The 20120-nt window shown below is 45.5% G+C and overlaps 1 protein-coding gene across 12 annotated transcripts in view; it reads left to right on the top strand.

The window, feature by feature from the left end:
* The window catches only part of arb2a (ARB2 cotranscriptional regulator A), a 771898-nt gene that overhangs the window by 55846 nt on the left and 695932 nt on the right, over positions 1-20120 (top strand). For all 12 annotated transcript variants that reach the window (XM_068029690.1, XM_068029694.1, XM_068029691.1 and 9 more), the window contains one exon: positions 5945-6045. In XM_068029690.1, coding sequence (XP_067885791.1) covers positions 5945-6045 — 101 coding nt within the window. The remainder of the gene's footprint in view (positions 1-5944; positions 6046-20120) is intronic.

Raw genomic sequence — 20120 nt, 5'->3', positions numbered from 1 at the left:
GAGGCCCAAAAGAAAGAAAAGAAAGGAGGGGAAACACCAACAGACTGCTTTCTGTGTTAGAATATTTGCAGAATTTTTTTCCCCACTGCTCTGGGAAGGAATCAACTTCTCAGCCCTGGAGCTATGCCAGCATAGACAGAGAGAGTTAGCTGGGTGCAAGCTGCTTTGCAGTATTATGAATATGTAAATTGCCTTAGGGACTGATTTCATTGTGATTCTCCCCAATGGAGGCCTGACCTTCAGGTATGTGGAGGATACTTTATTAAGAGAGTGAAGGAAGTTCTGTAAAGATAGGTAATTCTCTTTATAACTGTTTTAAGAATTCTTTCAACACAGTATGTAAATTGAAATTCATTTCACTACAATGCTGTGATTAGTATTTTAAGTGTTAAAATTCTGTAGATTTTTCTCTCCTGTACTTTTTTTCCAAAAATATACTTTATTCATAAAGTTGAAAAAATACATTACAGAACAGTTCAAATTTCATATTTCGGGACATACAATAGAGATCAGATTTCTTCGAAACAGAAAACATGAAGTTCCTCACATGAAAACATGAAGTTCCACCTCTAAGCGGTGGCGTAGTGGTATTATCACTGGACTAGTGACCCAGGGTATTGATCTGGGGACATGGGTTCGAATCCCACCACAGCAAAAGGTGGAATTTGAATTTAATTAATAAATCTGGAATTAAAAGCTAGTCGAATGATGGCCATTAAACCATTGTCGATTATTGGAAAAACCCATCTGGTTCACTAATGTCCTTTAGGGAAGGAAATCTGCTGTCTTTACCTGGTCTGGCCTACATGTGACTCCAGACCCACGGCAATGTGGTTAACTCTTACATGCCCTCTGAAATGACCGAGCAAGCCACTCAGTTGTACCTAACCGCAACGAAGTCAATAAAAAGGATTGAAACCGGACGGACCACCCGGCATCAACCAAGGCACCGGAAACGACAACAGCAAGCCCAGCCCTGTCGACCCTGCAAAGTCCTCCTTACTAACATCTGGGGTTTTGTGCCAAAGTTGGGAGAGCTGTCCCACAGACTAGTCAAGCAACAGCCTGACATAGTTATACTCACGGAATCATACCTTACGGACAATGTCCCAGACACTGCCATCACTATCCCTGGGTATGTCTTGTCCCACTGGCAGGACACACCCAGCAGAGTTGGCGGGACAGTGGTCTACAATAGGGAGGGAGTTGCCCTGGGAGTCCTCAGCATCGACTCCGGACCCCATGAAGTCTCATGGCATCAGGTCAAACATGGACAAGGTAACCTCCTACTGATTACCACCTACCGCTGTCCCTTAGCTGATGAGTCAGTACTCCTCCATATTGAACACCACTCGGAGGAAGCACTGAGGGTGGCAAGGGCGCAAAATGTACTCTGGGTGGGGGACTTCAATGTCCATCACCAAGAGTGGCTCGGTAGCACCACGACTGACCGAGCTGGCCGAGTACTACAGGACATAGCTGCTAGACTGGGTCTGCGGCAGGTGGTGGGTGATCCAACACGAGGGAAAAACATACTTGACCTTGTCCTCACCAGTCTGCCTGCCATAGATGCATCTGTCCATGACTGTATTGGTTGGAGTGACCACCGCACAGTCCTTGTGGAGACGAAGTCCTGCCTTCACATTGAGGAAACCGTCCATCGTGTTGTGTGGCACTATCACCGTGCTAGATTTTGAACAGATCTAGCAATGCAAAACTGGGCCTCCATGAGGTGCTGTGGGCCATCAGCAGCAGCAGAATTGTACTCAACCACAATCTTAAACCTCATGGCCCGGCATATCCCCCACTCTACCATTACCATCAAGCCAGGAGACCAACCCTGGTTCAATGAAGAGTGCAGGAGGGCATGCCAGAAGCAGCACCAGGCATCCCTCAAAATGAGGTGTCAACCTGGTGAAGCTACAACCCAGGACTACGTGCATGCCAAACTGCATAAGCAGCATGCAATAGACAGAGCTAAGCAATCCCATAACCAACGGATCAGGTCTAAGCTCTGCAGTCCTGCCACATCCAGCCGTGAATGGTGGTGGACAATTAAACTACTAACTGGAGGAGGTGTCTCCACAAATATCCCCATCCTCAATGATGGGGGAGCCCAGCACATCAGTGCGAAAGATAAGGCAGAAGCATTTGCAACAATCTTCAGTCAGAAGTGCCGAGTTGATGATCCATCTTGGCCTGCTCCTGAAGTCCCCAGCATCACAAATGCCAGTCTTCAGCCAATTCGATTCCCTCCGCGTGATATCAAGAAACGACTGACGGCATTGGATACAGAAAAGGCTATGGGTCCTGACAATGTTCCGGCAATATTACTGAAGACCTGTGCTCCAGAACTTGCCATACCCCTAGCCAAGCTGTTCCAGTATAGCTACAACACTGGCATCTACCCGGCAATATGGAAAATTGCCCAGGTCTGTCCTGCACACAAAAAGCAGGACGAGTCCAACCCGGCCAATTACCGCCCCATCAGTCTACTTTCAATCATCAGCAAAGTGATGGAAGGTGTTATCAACAGTGCCATCAAGCAGCACTTGCTTAGCAATAACCTGCTCAGTGATACGCAGTTTTGGTTCCGACAGGGCCACTCAGCACCTGACCTCATTACAGCCTTGGTTCAAACATGGACAAAAGAGCTGAACTCCAGAGGTGAGGTGAGAGTAACTGCCCTTGACATCAAGGCAGCATTTGACCGAGTATGGCATCAAGGAGCCCTAGCGAAACTGGAGTCAATGGGAATCGGGGGAAAACTCTCTGCTGGTTATAGTCATACCTAGCGCAAGGAAGATGGTTGTGGTTGTTGGAGGTCAATCATCTCAGCTCCAGGACATCACTGCAGGAGTTCCTCAGGGTAGTGTCCTAGGCCCAATCATCTTCAGCTGCTTCATCAATGACCTTCCTTCAATCATAAGGTCAGAAGTGGGGATGTTCGCTGACGATTGCACTATGTTCAGGACCATTCGTACCATTCTCAGATACTGAAGCAGTCCGTGTAGAAATGCAGCAAGACCTGGACAATATCCAGGCTTGGGCTGATAAGTGGCAAGTAACACTTGTGCCACCACAAGTGCCAGGCAATGACCATCTCCAACAAGAGAGAATCTAACTATCTCCCCATGACATTCAATGGCATTACCATTGCTGAATCCCCCACTATCAACATCCTAGGGGCTACCATTGACCAGAAACTGAACTGGAGTAGCCATATAAATACCATGGCTACAAGAGCAGGTCAGAGGCTAGGAATCCTGTGGCGAGTAACTCACCTCCTGACTCCCCAAAGCCTGTCCACCATCGACAAGGCACAAGTCAGGAGTGTGATGGAATACTCTCCACTTGCCTGGATGGGTGCAGCTCCAACAACACACAGGAAGCTCAACACTATCCAGGACAAAGCAGCCCACTTGATTGGCGCACCATCCACAAACATTCACTCCCTCCACCACCGTCGCACAGTGGCAGCAGTGTGTACCGTCTGCAAGATACACTGCAGCAACGCACCAAGGCTCCTTGGACAGCACCTTCCAAACCCACGACCTCTACCACCTCGAAGGACAAGTGCAGCAGATGCATGGGAACACCACCATCTGCAAGTTCCCCTCCAAGCCACACACCATCCTGACTTGGAACTATATCGCCATTCCTTCACTGTCGCTGGGTCAAAATCCTGGAACTCCCTTCATAACAGCACTGTGGGTATACCTACACCAGAGGGACTGCAGCGGTTCAAGAAGGCAGCTCACCACCACCTTCTCAAGGGCACTTGGGGATGGGCATAGCCAGTGACGCTCACATCCCGTGAATGAATAAAAAGAAAAATGCTTGCCGTTCCATTTTAAATGCAATGTATATTGCAATGTATATTACACAACAAAAAAACATTTTGGTGCATACAGCCCGAGTGGTTTTACACAGATTCCAGACCTTCAGTATACAATGGTGGGAGGACTTTACACAGTGGCCTTTCCCCATTGAGCCTTTGCAGCAGCTGCCCCAAGCTTTAGTGTGTCCCTCAGCACGTAGTCCTGGACCTTGGAATGTGCCAGTCTGCAACACTCGATTGTGGACAATTTTTTCTTTCAAAGACCAGCAAGTTTTGGGCAGACCAAAGTGCGTCCTTCACAGAGTTGAAAGTCCTCCAGCAACAGTTGATGTTTATCTCTGTACTCGACGGGTTGATCCCAGGATGCACAGAGTCCTGTGTTACAGTGCTGCTTGGGATGACTCTCGACAAAAAGCACTGCTTCTCTTTCCGGACCTGCTTTGCAAAGGCACATTCCAGGAGGTGGCAACAGTCTGTTCCCCACCACAGCCATCTCGAGGGCAGTGTGCTGAGCCAGTGAGACTCCGGGCGTGCAGGAAGGATCTGACAGGGAGGGCCCTTCTCACCACCAGCCAAGCTCCGTCTTGCTGGTTGTTTGAAAGTTCTGGTGATGAGGCATTCTGCCAAATGACTTTGACAGTCTGCTCGGGAACCATCTGAAAGGATCCACCATCTTTTCCCATAGGGCCCTGAGGACATTCCGTGCAGACCACTGCCTGATGTATTGGTGGTCAAAGATGTTTTTCTGCACACCCTTTTCCACAACGGGTCGGTGGTTGACACGGTCCAACTGGATGCAGCATTTTGCGGCAATGTGTCCTTTGCACCACCGGGGACGGATAGAAGCTCAGCATGTAGTGACACATGGTGTTTGCGTACTGGGGTTCTATGCGCAGCTCGATGCAGCCGCACACGAAAGTGGCCATGAGGATGAGGGCGACGTTGGTTAAATTTTTTCCCCCCTTTATCCAGAGGTTTGAACATCGTGTCTCTGCGGACACGGTCCATTTTCGATCTCCAGATAAAGCGGAAAATGGCTTGGGTGACCCATGGCACAGGAGTGGGGTATGGGCCAGAACTGTGCCACATACAGTAACAATGTGAGTGCCACGCACCTGATGACCAGGTTCTTACCTGCAATGGAGAAAGAACGCTGCTCCCACATGCTCAGTTTATGTTTTACCATGACTATACGCTTCTTCCAGTTTTTGGTGCACGCCCTTGCCCCTCCGAACCATATCCCCAGCACCTTCAGGTAGTCTGACCTGATGGTGAAGGGAACAAAGGATCGGTTGGCCCAGTTCCCAACGAACATAGCCTGCCTCTTGCCGCGATTTACTTCGGCTCCTGAGGCCAGTTCGAACTGGTCGCAGATGCTCATGCGAACAGACAACGGATCTGAGCAGAAGACGGCGACGTCGTCCGTGTGCAGAGAGGCTTTGACCTGAGTGCCTCCACTGCCTGGGATTGTCACCCCTCTTATGCCTGCATCCTTCCTAATGGATGCAGCAAAAGGTTCGATGCAGCAAACAAACAAGACGGGGAGAGCGGACAGCCCTGTCTGACTCCAGATTTGATAGGGAAACTTTCTGATTCCCACCCATTGATTGAGACTGCGCTACTGATTGTATAGAGAAGTTGGATCCAATTGCGGATTCCCTCCCCAAACCCCATTCTTTATTATCTTTATGGCACCTGCTATTGTAATTATCCATTAGGGGTGAAGTGTAACTGCAAGTGGAACCCAGGCAGATTTTCTTTCCTTCACTTCACAATGAACTGGGTATATGCCTGATTCTTTGACCCCACTGAGGTTAACAACTTGCTGCCTATGGAACAGCATAGTTTGAATGTCAGCCATGAGCTGATGAACTTTGGTTTCCCTTACATGGTGAATGAATTTAAAATCTTAAAAAAAAAAGGTATAATGGTATTATTTAGTTCTTGATGGGCTGAATGGCAGAGAAGGAGGTCATAAATGACTCTGTGACTCTGGCTACTGGGTTTTAAGACATGCTGTATTCTATGTGTTTGCCTATCTGGGTTAAATATGAGGTTTTGTTAAAATTACCTGAGTGAATAAAATTTATTCTTTGTGTCTAGAGGGACAGTTAAGACATGTAAAAACTGGGGAACCTTATGTATTCAATTACCATGAAGATTTGCACAGATGGAACCAGAAACGCTATGAAGCTCTTGGAGAAGTAAGTTTTCCTTTTCTATAATTTCGATTGTATGATCTTTACGTGCTCATGGTGGCTGATAATTGTTGCAGAACATATCACTGCTGATTTTGCAAAATGCTCCTGGTATGAAGCCTTCTCCACCTGTGGCACATATTCGGGGAACGCATATCAGGAAATTGCAGGTTCGTTCCTTCTGATTTTCTGTCCATTAATAATGGACGCAGAAGTATGGATAGTGAGCCTGTGATTTTCAGAAACTAGGCTCTGCACTAGGTGCATGGATTTAGAGAATCAGCCCTGTCCAGAACATAGGATTAGCTTTGAATGCTAGAGGAGTCAAAGGTGGCACCAGGAAAATCTACTAATCTATTTACTTCAATTGTCATGTGAAATTATCTGTGTCCAGTGCTTTTTTACCCCTGTTTTATTTATGGTGTGTTTTAAATCTTTCTTGCATTACATGGTATAATGTTCCTGTCATTACAAAATAGCATATCCTCCAATGCATAATAAATAACATTACCGTAGAGATTCTGATATCAGAATAACATGATCTATGTTTTAAAAAAAAAAATCCTTTCATCAGAAAAGACGGGAAAACAATAATTTCACTCTTAACAATGACAGGTAGGGTGTACCATGTATTATTCTGCTACTAAGGTGGATCTGTAATCAAGTAATGCTTTACCCTTAAGGCCTCACGTCTAATTTCTCTAAGTAAACACAGCCTGCAGTTGATAGTTGCTGTTCTGTGAGGGAAGCTTACAGATTAGTATGTATTTGTAAATCTCTGGCTTCAGGTCTGGAAAGAGCAGCATGATTTTTAAAAAATACTTGTAGCACTTCCATAGCGCTACATATGGTAAGTCGTAGAATATGGTCTTTCTCTTGCATATCTATTGTCTTTGTTTTGATGTTTCTCTCTCGTGGTGCTTTTTGATTGTGTCTTCTCTCTCTCTCCTCTTTCTGCTTCCCTCTGTCTATTTTTTCTTTCCTTTTATATGGGAGCTGATGGGTCATATGGCATGGTAGAGAAAGAAGCTACCTCGGGCTGCAGGCTGCAGAGAAAATCATTTGCTTCTGTCTCTCACCCTTCTGTTGCTACTACCCCTTCCCTACTGATTCCCTGTGCAGTCCTTACGAACATACGAATTATGCCACTCTGCCACTCGAGCCTGCTCCGCCATTCAATAAGTTAATGGCTGAACTGTTTTCTCCACAATTCCTCATCCCCTTTGAACTAAGAACTGAACCACATTAACCTTCCCATTCCACATTAACCTTCTCATTCCCTAGGTTTTTTCTTTAATTCTTTTCTTCTCTCATTCTTCCCTTCTCTCTGCTTCTCCACTTCCTATTTCCTTCAAAGTTTCTCTTCCTTGGAACAGTTTTCCCCTCAGATGCAATTACAGGATGCAGATTTAAGGATCCACCTCCCATATGCCTTGCCATGACTCTGTCGTGTGTTGTCTTCTGCAGACAGTGGTCAGAAAGTGGAAGCTGAGAATATTACTAAATGGGGAGTTGTTGAGAAAGGAAAGTGCTGAATGCTTCTTGCATAATGGGAAGCTATCCAGGTACTGTGAAGTTGTGTGCATGAGAGGGAACTTTTAATACACTGTATTGCAATAAGGTGTGGCGTGATCCTCTATCATTATTTTCTTGGTAAGCTCACTTAGCTTATAATACTACAGCGAAAGCAGTTGCTCTGTGCTGCTGGCGTTGACTTAATCAGCCACCTCCTGCAAAACAAAGTTAGCCACCCATTGGTCCATCCATGGCCATCAGCAGGAAAGAGGACTTTTCTTCGACAGCAGCAGAGAAGTAAATGACAATTGTCTCTTAAAAGCAATGGGTTCCCCTGTTGCTGTCATGACATGGTTATGGACATGGTTGAGGGAAGGGCAGGACTAGCAGCTCAATATTCCAGGGTATAGAATCTTCAGGCGTGACAGGGGAGGGTGTTAAAGAGGAGGTGGCATTGCACTGTTGATCAAGGAGTCAATTACTGCAGTAAGGAGGGATGATATCTTAGAAGGTTCCTCAAATGAGGCCATATGGGTAGAACTTAAAAACAAAAAGGGGGCAATCACTTGGCTGGGAGTGTACTACAGGCCTCCATATAGTCAGGGAGAGATAGAGGAACAGATATGTAGGCAAATCTCAGAGGTGTGAAAATAATAGGTTAATAATAGTAAGGGATTTCAACTTCCCCAATATCAACTGGGATAGTCTTAGTGCAAAAGGCTTAAAGGGGGCGGAATTCTTAAAGTGCATAAAGGAGAGCTTTTTGAGCCCGTACGTAGAAAGTCCTACAAGAGAAGGGGGTACTGGACCTAATCCGAGGGAATGAAACTGGACAAGTGGTAGAAGTGTCAGTGGGGAAGCATTTCGGGGGATAGTGACTGTAACTCTAAGGTTTGAAGTAGTTATGGAAAAGGACAAAGAGGGACTGGAAATAAAAGTACTGAATTGGGGGAAGGCCGATTTCAATATGATAAAACAGGACCTGGCTAAAGTGGACTGGGAGCAGCTACTTGTAGGAAAGTCTATATCAGCCCAGTAGGAGTCATTCAAAAAGGAAATAGTGAGAGTTCAGGGCCAACATGTTCTCTTAAAGGTGAAGGGTAGGACCAACACGTCCAGGGAACCCTGAATGTCAAGGGATATAGAGGATTGGATAAGGGAAAAAAAGGAGGCTTATGGAAGATTCAAAGCACTGAAAACAGCAGAGGCACTAGAGGAGTATAGAAAGTGTATGGGGGTACTTAAAAAAAAAAAGTAATTAGGAGAGCGAAGAGGGGACATGAAAAAACAGTGGCGGGCAAGATAAAGGAAAATCCCAAGGTGTTTTATAAGTATATTAAGGGCACGAGGATAACCAGGGAAAGAGTAGTGCCCATTAGGGACCAAAGTGGCAATCTGTGTGTGGAGCCAGAGGACATAGGTGAGGTTTTAAATGATTACTTTTCATCTGTGTTCACTATGGAGAAGGACAATGTAGGTGTAGAGATCAAGGATGGGGGATTATGATAGACTTGAACAAATTAGCATTGAAAGGGAGGAATAATTAGCTGTTTTAGCAGGCTTAAAAGTGGATATAGATGAGCTGGGAAGATGGGTGGAGCAGTGGCAAATGGAATTTAATCCTGAGAAGTGTGAGGTGATGCAATTTGGGAGGACTAACAAGGCAAGGGAATATACAATGGATGGTAGGACCCTAGGAAGTACAGGGGGTCAGAGGGACCTTGGTGTACTTGTCCATAGATCACTGAATGCAGCAGCACAGGTAGATAAGGTGGTTAGGAAGGCATATGGGATACTTGCCTTTATTAGCCGAGGCACAGAATCTCAGAGCAGGGAGGTTATGATGGAGCTGTAAAAAATGCTAGTTAGGCCACAGCTGGAGTACTGTGTACAGTTGTGGTCACCACACTATAGGAAGGATGTGATTGCACTGGAGAGGGTGCAGAGGAGATTCACCAGGATGTTGCCAGGGCTGGAGCATTTCAGCTATGAAGAGGGACTGAACAGGCTAGGGTTGTTTTCCTTAGAGCAGAGAAGGCTGAGGGGGACCCTGATTGAGATATACAAAATTATGATGGGCATAGATGGGAAGAAACCTTTTCCCTTAGCGGAGGGATCAATAACTAGGGGGCATAGATTTAAGGTAAGGAGCAGGAGGTGTAGAGGGGATTTGAGGAATTTTTTTTCCACCCAGAGGGTGGTTGGAATCTGGAACGCACTACCTGAAGAGGTGGTAGAGGCAGGAACCCTCACAGGGTTTAGATGAGAAGTATTTAGATGAGCACTTGAAACGCCATAGCATACAAGGCCAAGTACTGGAAAATGGGATTAGAATAGTTAGGTGCTTGAAGGCTGTCACTGACACGATGGGCTGAAGGGCCTGTTTCTGTGCCGTATAACTGACTGCTGGTAGATAAATTTCAGATTAACTAAGAATGGCGTCCTGCTTTAACAGTTTCTCAAGATAATGCAGGGTTGCCTCTACTGAGTGGGAGACACTGTCATTCCATTTACTAACGTATCAATCTTCCCACCTACTATTAGGGTGGACCTTCTTGAACTACTGCAGTCTTTTTGCTGATGGTGTTCTCACAATAGTGTTACCTGGGGAATTCCAGCATATTGATCCGGCGATGATGAAGGAATGGCAATTATATATCCAAATCAGGATACTGTGAGACTTGGATAGCGTTGCCGCAACATTGCTATTGTTGTCTATCTTGGTGGTAAAGATCACAGGGGAGGGAAATGCTATTGAAATGGCATTGGTGGGTTGCTGCAGTGCATCAAGGAGAACCCAAGGATGTTTTATCAATATAATAAGAGTAAGAGGATAATTAAGGAGACAGTAGGGCCCATAAAAGACCAAAAAGGTAACCCATGTGTGGAGACGGAAGAGGTGGGTATGGTTCTTAATGAATACTTTGCTTCAGTCTTCAGAAAAGAGGGGGACTATGCAGATGTTGTAGTTAAGGGGGAGAAGTGTAAAGTATTGAATGTGATGAACATAGGGAGCGAGGAAGTATGGAGGGGATTAGCATCCTTGGAAGTGGATAAATTGTCAGGGCCAGATGAAATGTATCCCAGGCTGTTAAAAGAAGCTTGGGAGGAAATAGCGGAAGTAAAAGCAAAATACTACAGATGCTGGAAATCCAAAATAAAAACAAAGTGCTGGAAATATTCAGCAGGTCAGGCAGCATCTGTGGAGAGAGAAGCAGAGTTAATTTTTCAGGTCAGTTTTGATGAAAGGTCACAGACAACGGTTAGAAAAGAATTTGGTTTTAAGCAAGTGAAGGGGGGTGGTGGTTGGTGGGGAGGAGAACAAAAGGGAAGGTGTGTGATCGGGCAGGAGAGATTAACTAACAAAGCTGTCATAGGAAAAAGGACAAGAGCGTGGTGAAAGACAAAGCATTAGTCCAGAGAGAGTGTTAATGGCAGATTAATGAGCAACGCTATCCACATGAAAAAACAAGCACAGGGTTAAAAAATAAAATATCAAAAAAGGCCAGTCATGCTCTGGAATTGTTGAACTCAAGGTTGAGTCTGCGAGGCAGTAGAGTGCCTAATTGAAAGATCAGGTGCTGCTCCTCGAGTTTGCATTGACGTTCACTGGAACACTGGAGTGGGGAGGGGGCGGGGGTGTTGTGTTGAAATGACAAACAACTGGAAGCTCGGGGTCATGCTTTCGAACTTAGCGGAGGTGTTCCGCAAAGCAGTCACCCAGTCTGCGTTTGGTCTCCTCAATGTAGAGGTGACCACATTGTGAGCAGCGAATACAGTATACTAAATTGAGTATTGCTGAAAACAGACATTTTGTCGAAGCTCTTCGACTTGCACTCATCAGGACAATTCAAAGAATACCAATGTAAGGAAAGCAACAAATTTATACTGTATGAGAAGAGAGTGCTTATTGGTTGGCACATGGACTCTGGTAGAGGCGTTGCCATGGAGAATGCACCAGTTTATGGTGACTAACAGTTAACTACGAAGCTTTGTTTGAAATTTAAACCAGGCAGGTCAGGCAGCAAACACATCTTCCCTTCCCCTCTCCTGACTTGATTGAATTTTTTTGAGGAATTAACAAGGAGGGTTAATTGGTCTACAATGATTTTAGCAAGGCCTTTGACAAGATCCCACATGGTAGACCTGTTTTTAAAAAAAAAAAGCCCATGGGATCCAGGGGAATGTAGCAAGCTGGATACAATATTGGCTCCATGGCAAGAAACAAAGGTTAATCGTTGATGGATGTTTTTGAGACTGGAAGGCTGTTTCTAGTGGGGTTCCGCAGAGCTCTGTACTAGGTCACCCACTTTTTGTGGTATATTAACGATTTGGATGTAAATGCAGGGCGAATGATCAAGAAGTTTGCAGATGACACAAAAATTGGCCATGCGGTTGATAGCGAGGAGGATAGCTGCAGACTGCATGACGATATCACTGGACTGGTCAAGTGGGCAGAAAAGTGACAAATAAAATTTAACCCAGAGAAGTTTGAGGTGATGCATTTGGGGAGGTCAAACAAGGCAAAAGAATATACAATAAATGGGACGATACGGAGCGGTGTAGACAAAGTGAGGGACCTTGGAGGGAATGTCCACAGATCACTGAAGGTAGCAGGACAGGTCAATAAAGGTGGTTAAGAAGGTTTATGGATTCCTTTCCTCTATTATCCAAGGCATTGAATATAAGAGTAGGGAGGTTATGCTGGAACTGTATAAATCATTGATTAGGCCACAAGTTGAACACTGTGCAGTTCTGGTCACCTCATTACAGAATGGATGTAATTGCACTAGAGGGTACAGAGGAGATTTATGAGGATGTTGCCAGAACAGGCAAATTGCAGCTAGAAGGAAAGATTGGATAGGCTGGGGAAGAAAGAGGTCTGTTGATTTTTCTGGGTATTTGGAAGAGGAAGATGAATAATGCCGCACGATATTGATTTGATGGACAATAGAAGGCATTGCTGGTGCTCGTCGAACCTAGAAAAGTGGGCTGGTTCAGTATCATTCATGCCTGGTTCCTGCAAGAATCATCATGTGCTAAAATCGAGGGCTTGGAGGGGTCGTGGATTCAGTCCAATCCTTTTACATTGGCTTTGAAGCTGGTGAAGGGGGAATGCTGTGCTTTGATAGTTTTGGGATGGGTTTAAAATATCATAGTAATGTATAATATGAACATTATAATTAATGTCAGGCTCATGAGAAGTTCAACGATGAAAATACAAAATAAACTGAAGTTATATAAAAAAAAATTAAAGACTGGTACATTTTTGCCTTCAACAATGTGGAGGACGCAATCACATGACAAATACTACCTCCTGCACTAAAATACACGTCCATGTCCAAGAACTAAAACTCATTAACCCGTCTGCATTGAAATGAGACAGCTCATCACACATGGATGTGATATCCACAAAACGAGCTGAAACAGACACAATAAGTTGTGAGCATTCCTCATCTCATTCAAATGGGCTGAGATCAGAAGCTGTTGTTATAGCCCCTCAGGAACCAAAAGCCTAAAGTCATGTGCGTGAAACTAACATTTTATGAATTTACCTTTAACGGTAACCTTTTTAGAGAACAAAGGTGTCATCAGTCTTTCAAGTTCAGAACATCAAGATCATCAGTCTGGGATCTCCAGCCACAGAGAGAACATCAAAAGCCACCTTTAATTCCAACACAAGGCAAACAGTCATAGAGTCGTACAGCATAGAAATAGGCCCTTCGGCCCACCGCATCCATGCCGACCATAATGCCTATCTATACTAATCCCACCTGCCTGCATTAATTCCATATCCCTCTATGCCTTTCTCATTCAAGTACCTGTCCAGATGCCTCTTAAATGTTGCTACTGTTCCTGCCTCCACCACCACCTCTAGCAGCTCATTCCAGATAACCACTATTCTTTGTGTGAAAAATTTACCCCTTTGATCCCCTTTAAACCTCCTCCCTCTCACCTTAAATCTCTGCCCTATAGTTATAGTCACCCCTACCATGGGAAACAGACTCTGGCTATCTACCTTATCTATGCCTCTCATAATTTTATATACCTCTATCATGTCCCCTCTCAGCCTCCTTCGCTCCAGGGAAAACAGACCCAGGCTATCCAATCTCTCTTTATAACTCAAGCCCTCCAAACCATGCAACATCCTTGTGAATCTTTTCTGCACCCTCTCTAGCTTAATCACATCTTTCCTGTAGTGCAGCGACCAGAACTGCACACAGTACTCCAAATGCAGCCTAACCAACGTTATGTACAACTGTAACATGACGTCCCAACTCTTGTACTCAGTGCCTTGGCCGATGAAGGCAAGCATGCCATACACCTTCTTCACCACCCTGTCTACCTGTGTTGCCACTTTCAGGGAACTATGTACTTGCACCCCAAGGTCTGTCTGCTCAACAACACTCCCCAGGGCCCTGGCATTCACTGTATATGTCCTGCCCTGGTTTAACTTCCCAAATGCATCACTTCGCACTTGTCTGCGTTAAATTCCATTTGCTCAATCCCTTGCCCACTTTCCCAGTTAATCTATATCCTGTTGTAACCTTAGACAAGCTTCTTCACTGTCCACTATACCACCAATTTTGGTGTCATCTGCAACTTGCTAATCATGCTCCCTACATTCACATCCAAGTCATTAATATATATGACAAACAACAGAGGGCCCAGCACCGATCCCTGCAGCACACCACTGGTCACCGGCCTCCAATCTGAAAAAACAACCCTCCTCTACCACCCTCTACCTCCTGTCACCAAGCCAATTTTGTATCCAATTGGCTAGCTCACCCTGGATCCCATGTATTCGAGCCTTCTGGACCAGCCTAGAGAGAGCGAGAGAGAGATCCATTCCAGCTAAGACATTTGAACTGCACTGAGACAAGTTGGCAACGAACTGCACTGAGACAAGTTGGCAACCAACTGCAGCAGTGAAGCAAGAAAGTGCCTTTAGAGCACTCTTATACCTGTGCAAATTGAATTAAGAGATACCAGCACCAGCTTCAAACTGAAGTGTTGTCTGGCAGGAGACTTCAGCAACCCAGCAAGGACAAGATGGCCAGCAAACAGGCCTGCAACTTTAAAACTTAACTTCTAAGAGGTATCACAGGTTTTTCCTGAAAACAGCAGACCTTTACACCTTGAACTCTTAACGCCTCTTACCCTTTACCTTCTATCTATCTTCTTGAGTGTGTATTAGAGTGAATGTGTGCATGGGTGGTGTTGTGAACATTTTGGGTGATTGTTTAATAACTAAAATCTTCTGCTTTTAAACTCACGAGAAAACCTGTCACTGTCTGTGTATTTGACCAACAAAACATGGGCTGAGAAACTAAGTTAAACAAAACACTAGCTGTGGTCATTTGGGAGGTGACCAGTGAAAACCAGTCATGCCATTTCCCACCTGTCTATAACAATGTATAGTACAGCAGTAATGTACCTTGTGTACATATGGTAACCCGGGGGAATGTGGGATTTGATTTACTAGGTGATCCTTGAAGTTTGATGGTGGTAGGTGTTTAACAAGGTTCGGTGATAGAGCAGGCACTCCCAAGTTGTGACAGCACTGTTGAGGATGTCCAAGGGTCTGCATTAGCGCTGGGGAATGTGCCAGGTGTGGAGTATTGAAAGATACTTCGGGTGTGTTAGAACTGGGGTGAGGAAGTGGGTGGGAACTGTCATCTGGTAGTATTTGTGTAGGTGTTAGGATCTGGCATAATCTGGAGAGACTGCAACACTGATACCCTGGTACCTATTCCACTCAACAGACTGTTAGTTTGGTGGGACAGTATCAGGGTCTGTCAGTATTGAGTGCGGAGTGTTCTGGGGTCTGGTAGCAATGGAAAGGGGATCCTGGGTCTAGAGTACTGAAAGCAAGTAGGTCTGGGAACATTACTGAGGAGAAGGGTTCATGATGTCTGGCCCCAGAAAATGGGGAGGGGGTTCTAAGTCTTAGAGGACTAGGTGGTGTGTTCCAGCATCAGAACCTGCTCGTCCTGGAGTCTGGGAGCAGTGAGAATGGTGTTCAGTGTCTGGGAGGGTGTGGTGGTGTGGGTGGGATTGTGTTGTGGGAACAGCAGCAAGGAATCTGGTACCAAGTGGAGGGGAAACCAGGGTCTGGCACAGTTGAAGGGAGTCTGGAACAGTAAAGAAAATGATAACCCAGAAGAATCTGGATTGATCTGCTGTGGACTGTTATGGGCTTTAGGGTGCCCCTGCAGCTGATAGGTGCAGGCCCAGTTACACAGCCAGCTTTAATGTCAAAGTACTTAATGCAGTAGTTGATGACTGCATAATTTGTGGAATTACACAGCTGCAGTTAATTAGAATGTTTATTGTGGGATAATATAGGTGGTGCAGTTAGCTTTTCAGAGATGAAGCTAATTATAAACAAATCCAGGTGTGTTATTGCTCTCTTCTGACTGAAAAGTTTTCAATATTAAATTGAATTTTTAAAAAAATCCTCTGAATTGAGCACGGCAGGATAATAAACAGGAGAAAGAAATTAATATTTTACCATTGCAGGACTAAATCTCTTTCTCTAACAAGGTATGGCAGAGCAGGTTGTATGCCTAGATTGCAGAATGTGGGAATTTGTGGACAATGACAGGATCCAACGTGAACACATCTGCAGCAGATGTCTCTGCCTTGAATTTTTCCGACTCAAGAGACATTGAGCTGAGATGGGAGTTGGAGACACCTCGACATATAAGGGAGGAGGGAAACTGTATCTGGGAAGTTTGCTCCAGACTTTGGTCACGCCTCAGAGGTGCCGATTCAGAACAGGGTTGATGTGACTGATAGCGTAGAGGGTAAGGGGAACCCAGGTAAGATAGAGAGCAAGAATATACACAAACTGATCTTATTCAACAGGTACAAGTACTTGCTACCTTTGAGAATAAGGATAAAGACTGTCCAAGAGCAGTCAGAATGCCAGACAATGGCATCTTGGAGCAGGAAGCTATCCAAATTTGTGGGGGTTCGGTGGGAAGAGGAGGAGGGGAAGCGTATTGTGGTAGTTGGAGGGGATTCAATAATTAGGGGACAGACTGCATTCTTTGCAAGCAGGATTGAGAGTCCCACATGGTATGTTGCCTGTCTGGTGCCAGGGTGGTGGACATATCTAACAGGCTTGAAAGGATAACTGAGAGGGAGGGACAAATCCGGTCGTTGTGGTCCACATTGGGACCACAAACATAGGGAATAGTAGGCAAGAGGTCCTGTTTGGGGAGTACCAGGAAGTAGGAGTTTAAGGACCTCTAGGATCATAATTTCTGGATTATTACCTGAGTCATGTGCAAATTGGTGTAGGGCGAAGCAGATTAACGATATGCACACGTAGCTGAAGGAGTGGTGTGGGAAGAGAGGTTCCATTTTATGGGACACTAGCACCAGTATTGGGCGAGGAAGGAACTGTACTGTTGGGACGAGCTCCACGTAAACTGGGCTGGGAACAGGGTCCTAGAGGAAAGGATAAATAAGGCGGTCAGAAGGGGGAAGGGCTCCAGTGTAAAAGGTAGCATTAATAGTTCAAAAACAAACCAAAGGAAAGAGAGTAGAGTTGAAGTCAAATTGTGCTTTAGGCAATACAGGTAAAGGGAAAACTAAAAGATGTAAAGTGATTAAATCAAGGGAGAAATAAGAAACGTGAGTAAAACATTAAAGAACAGGTTAGGGTGTGTGGCCCAAATAAGTGTTCTTTATACATGCTCATATGTAAAGAACGCATTGAATGATTCAGATTGGAGGGTATGCTATGGTGACCATTACTGAAACATGGCTGCAAGACAGTCAGGACTGGGAATGAAATGTATCAGGTTATAAGGTCCACAGCAGGGGTGTCCAATTTTTTCGTGTGGGGGAGCCACATTACAATTTTTGTCCTATGTAGGGGGCCGCTGAGCAAATTTCAGAAAGACAAAGGCATTAAAAATGTATCCAATTAATGAAAAAAACAACAAACGTGCATTTTTGTGAAGAAGCTTTAAATGAGAAGACTAATTTATTGATTTACTTTATCACACCATGTTGAACACTGATTTCGTGACATACCTGGCATTGTTTTTGCTCCCGTAAGTACTCAATCTATGCCCACACACCTGATGTAGTGATGTGTTGTGTTCCGTATAGACATCCATCCATCAGGAGTGATTCTGATCTCTTTCCCTCACTTTCAGCTAGCTCTCACCCCCCCTCCCCCACCCCCGCAAATGTGTATAATAGAGGCAGGCTGTGAACGCCGCCTCTCCACTGGGTGAGGCCATGTTGTGTGGGAGCGGGGTCCTAACAAACTTATAGCTGCCTGTCAAGATGCCTGACATTCCGTCAGTTTACATCACTGGGATGGATGGAAACTGTTGGAGGGCCGGTTTCTGGTCCGCTGGCTATATGTTGGATAACCTGTTTGTGGTATATATTAATGATTTGAATGTGGGTAGAATGATTGGAAAATTTGCTGATGACACAAAAATTGTCCATGTAGTTGATTGTGAATACGATAGTTGTAGACTCCAGAATGATATCAATGGTTTGGTTGAGTGGGCGGAAAAGTGGCAAATGGAATTCAATCTGGAGAAGTGTGAGGTATTGCAGTTCGGGAGGGCAAATAAAGCAACGGAATATACAATAAACGGGAGGATTATGAGAGGGGTAGAAAAAGTGAGAGATCTTGGATTGCATGTCCACAGGTACCTGAAGGTGGCAGGACAGGTGGATAGAGTGGTGAAGAAGGCATATGGAATGCTTTCCTTTATTGGCTGAGGTATTTAGATTTTAGATTTAGAGCTACAGCGCTGAAACAGGCCCTTCGGCCCACCGAGTCTGTGCCGACCATTAACCACCCATTTATACTAATCCCATATACCTACCACATCCTCACCTGTCCCTATATTCCCCTACCACCTACCTATACTAGGGGCAATTTATAATGGCCAATTTACCTATCAACCTGCAAGTCTTTTGGCTGTGGGAGGGAACCGGAGCACCCGGAGGAAACCCACGCAGACACAGGGAGAACTTGCAAACTCCACACAGGCAGTACCCAGAATTGAACCCGGGTCTCTGGAGCTGTGAGGCTGCGGTGCTAACCACTGCGCCACTGTGCCGCCCCTGTATAGAATACAAAAGCAGGAATGTAATGCTGGATCTGTATAAAACGCTGGCTGGGGCACAGCTGGAGTATTGCGTACAGTTCTGATTATCACAATACACGAAGGATATAATTGCTCTGGAGAGAGTACAGAGGGGATTTACAAGAATGTTGCCAGGGCTTGAAAGTTGCAGCTAGGAGGAAAGATTGGATCGGCTAGGGTTGTTTTCCTTCGGACAGAGGAGGCTGAGGGGTGACTTAATTGAGGTGTAGAAAATTATGAGGGGCCTAGATAGAGTAGACAGGAACGACCTGTTTCCCCTTACCGGAGAAGTCAATTACCAGGGGGCACAGTCTTCAGGTGATTGGTGGAAGAATTAGAGGGGATGTGAGGAAAACCTTTTTCACCCAGAGGGTGGTGGGTGTCTGGAACTCACAGCCAGGATCGGTGGTGGAGGCAGAAACCCTCAACCCTCAAAAAGGTACCTGGACATGCACCTGAAGTGCTGTAACCTGCTACGGACCAGGAGCTGGAAGGTGGGATTAGATTGGGCAGCTAGCTTTTTCAGTAGGCGCAGACATGATGGGCTGAATGGCCTCCTTCTGTTTCGTAATTTTTCTATGGTTCTGTGTGAAAACTAATGCTGTGCTTTTAGATGATACCGCGGGGCCGCTTGTAGATCAGAAATAGGAGGGGCTAAGAAAAGAATTCTGGGGGTGGCACCAGAGGTAACGGTGTGGGAGTGGGAAGAGAAGCCATTGCAAGTGATACACTGGTGCAAATTAAATAGATAAGAATGGAACCAGGCGAGTGCCGTCCCAGCCATCTGGGTGACACTGGAGAGGCGTTGGAGGCGCCTGGATTGGTCAACGGTGTCAAAGGCTGCAGACACGTTGAGAAGGACACTGAGGGATAGTTTACCTTTGGTACAGTCACATAGGATGTTTTTTGTGACTGGTAGAGCCGTTTTGGTGCTCTGGCGGGGTGGAAATCTGATTGAAGGGATTCAATCATGGTGTTTGGGAAATGTTTGCACGGTTGGGAAGTCAACAGTACGTTCAAGGACTTAGGAGAGAAAATGGAGTTTAGAGATAGGGTGGTAATTTGCAAGGATAGTGGGGTCAAGGAGCGGGGTAATGACGGCTGATTGAAAGGGAGGGACAGCACCAGAAGAGAGCTCAATTAACAATATCAGCGAACATGGGAGCCAGGAGGGAAACTTGGGTGGTCAGCAGTTTTGTGGGAAAAGGGCCGAGCGAGCAGGGGTGGGTCTCGTGGACAAGGTGAGCTTGAACAGCATGATGAGAGATGAGAAAAATTAGAGGAACATGCGAGTTCGGGGCTAGGGTGGGGGGAGTTTGAGAGGAAGTTTGGCTGGTGGGCTAGTGAAAGGAGGGAAGCCACAGAGGCAGCTGACTGGATTGTATTGACCTTAGTGACAAAGAAGTCCACTTATTGTTAGAGAGGTGACGGTGGAGG

Source organism: Heterodontus francisci, chromosome 4 (assembly GCF_036365525.1).
Source record: "Heterodontus francisci isolate sHetFra1 chromosome 4, sHetFra1.hap1, whole genome shotgun sequence".
Lineage (NCBI taxonomy): Eukaryota > Metazoa > Chordata > Chondrichthyes > Heterodontiformes > Heterodontidae > Heterodontus > Heterodontus francisci.
This window is presented reverse-complemented; position numbering and strand designations above follow the sequence as displayed.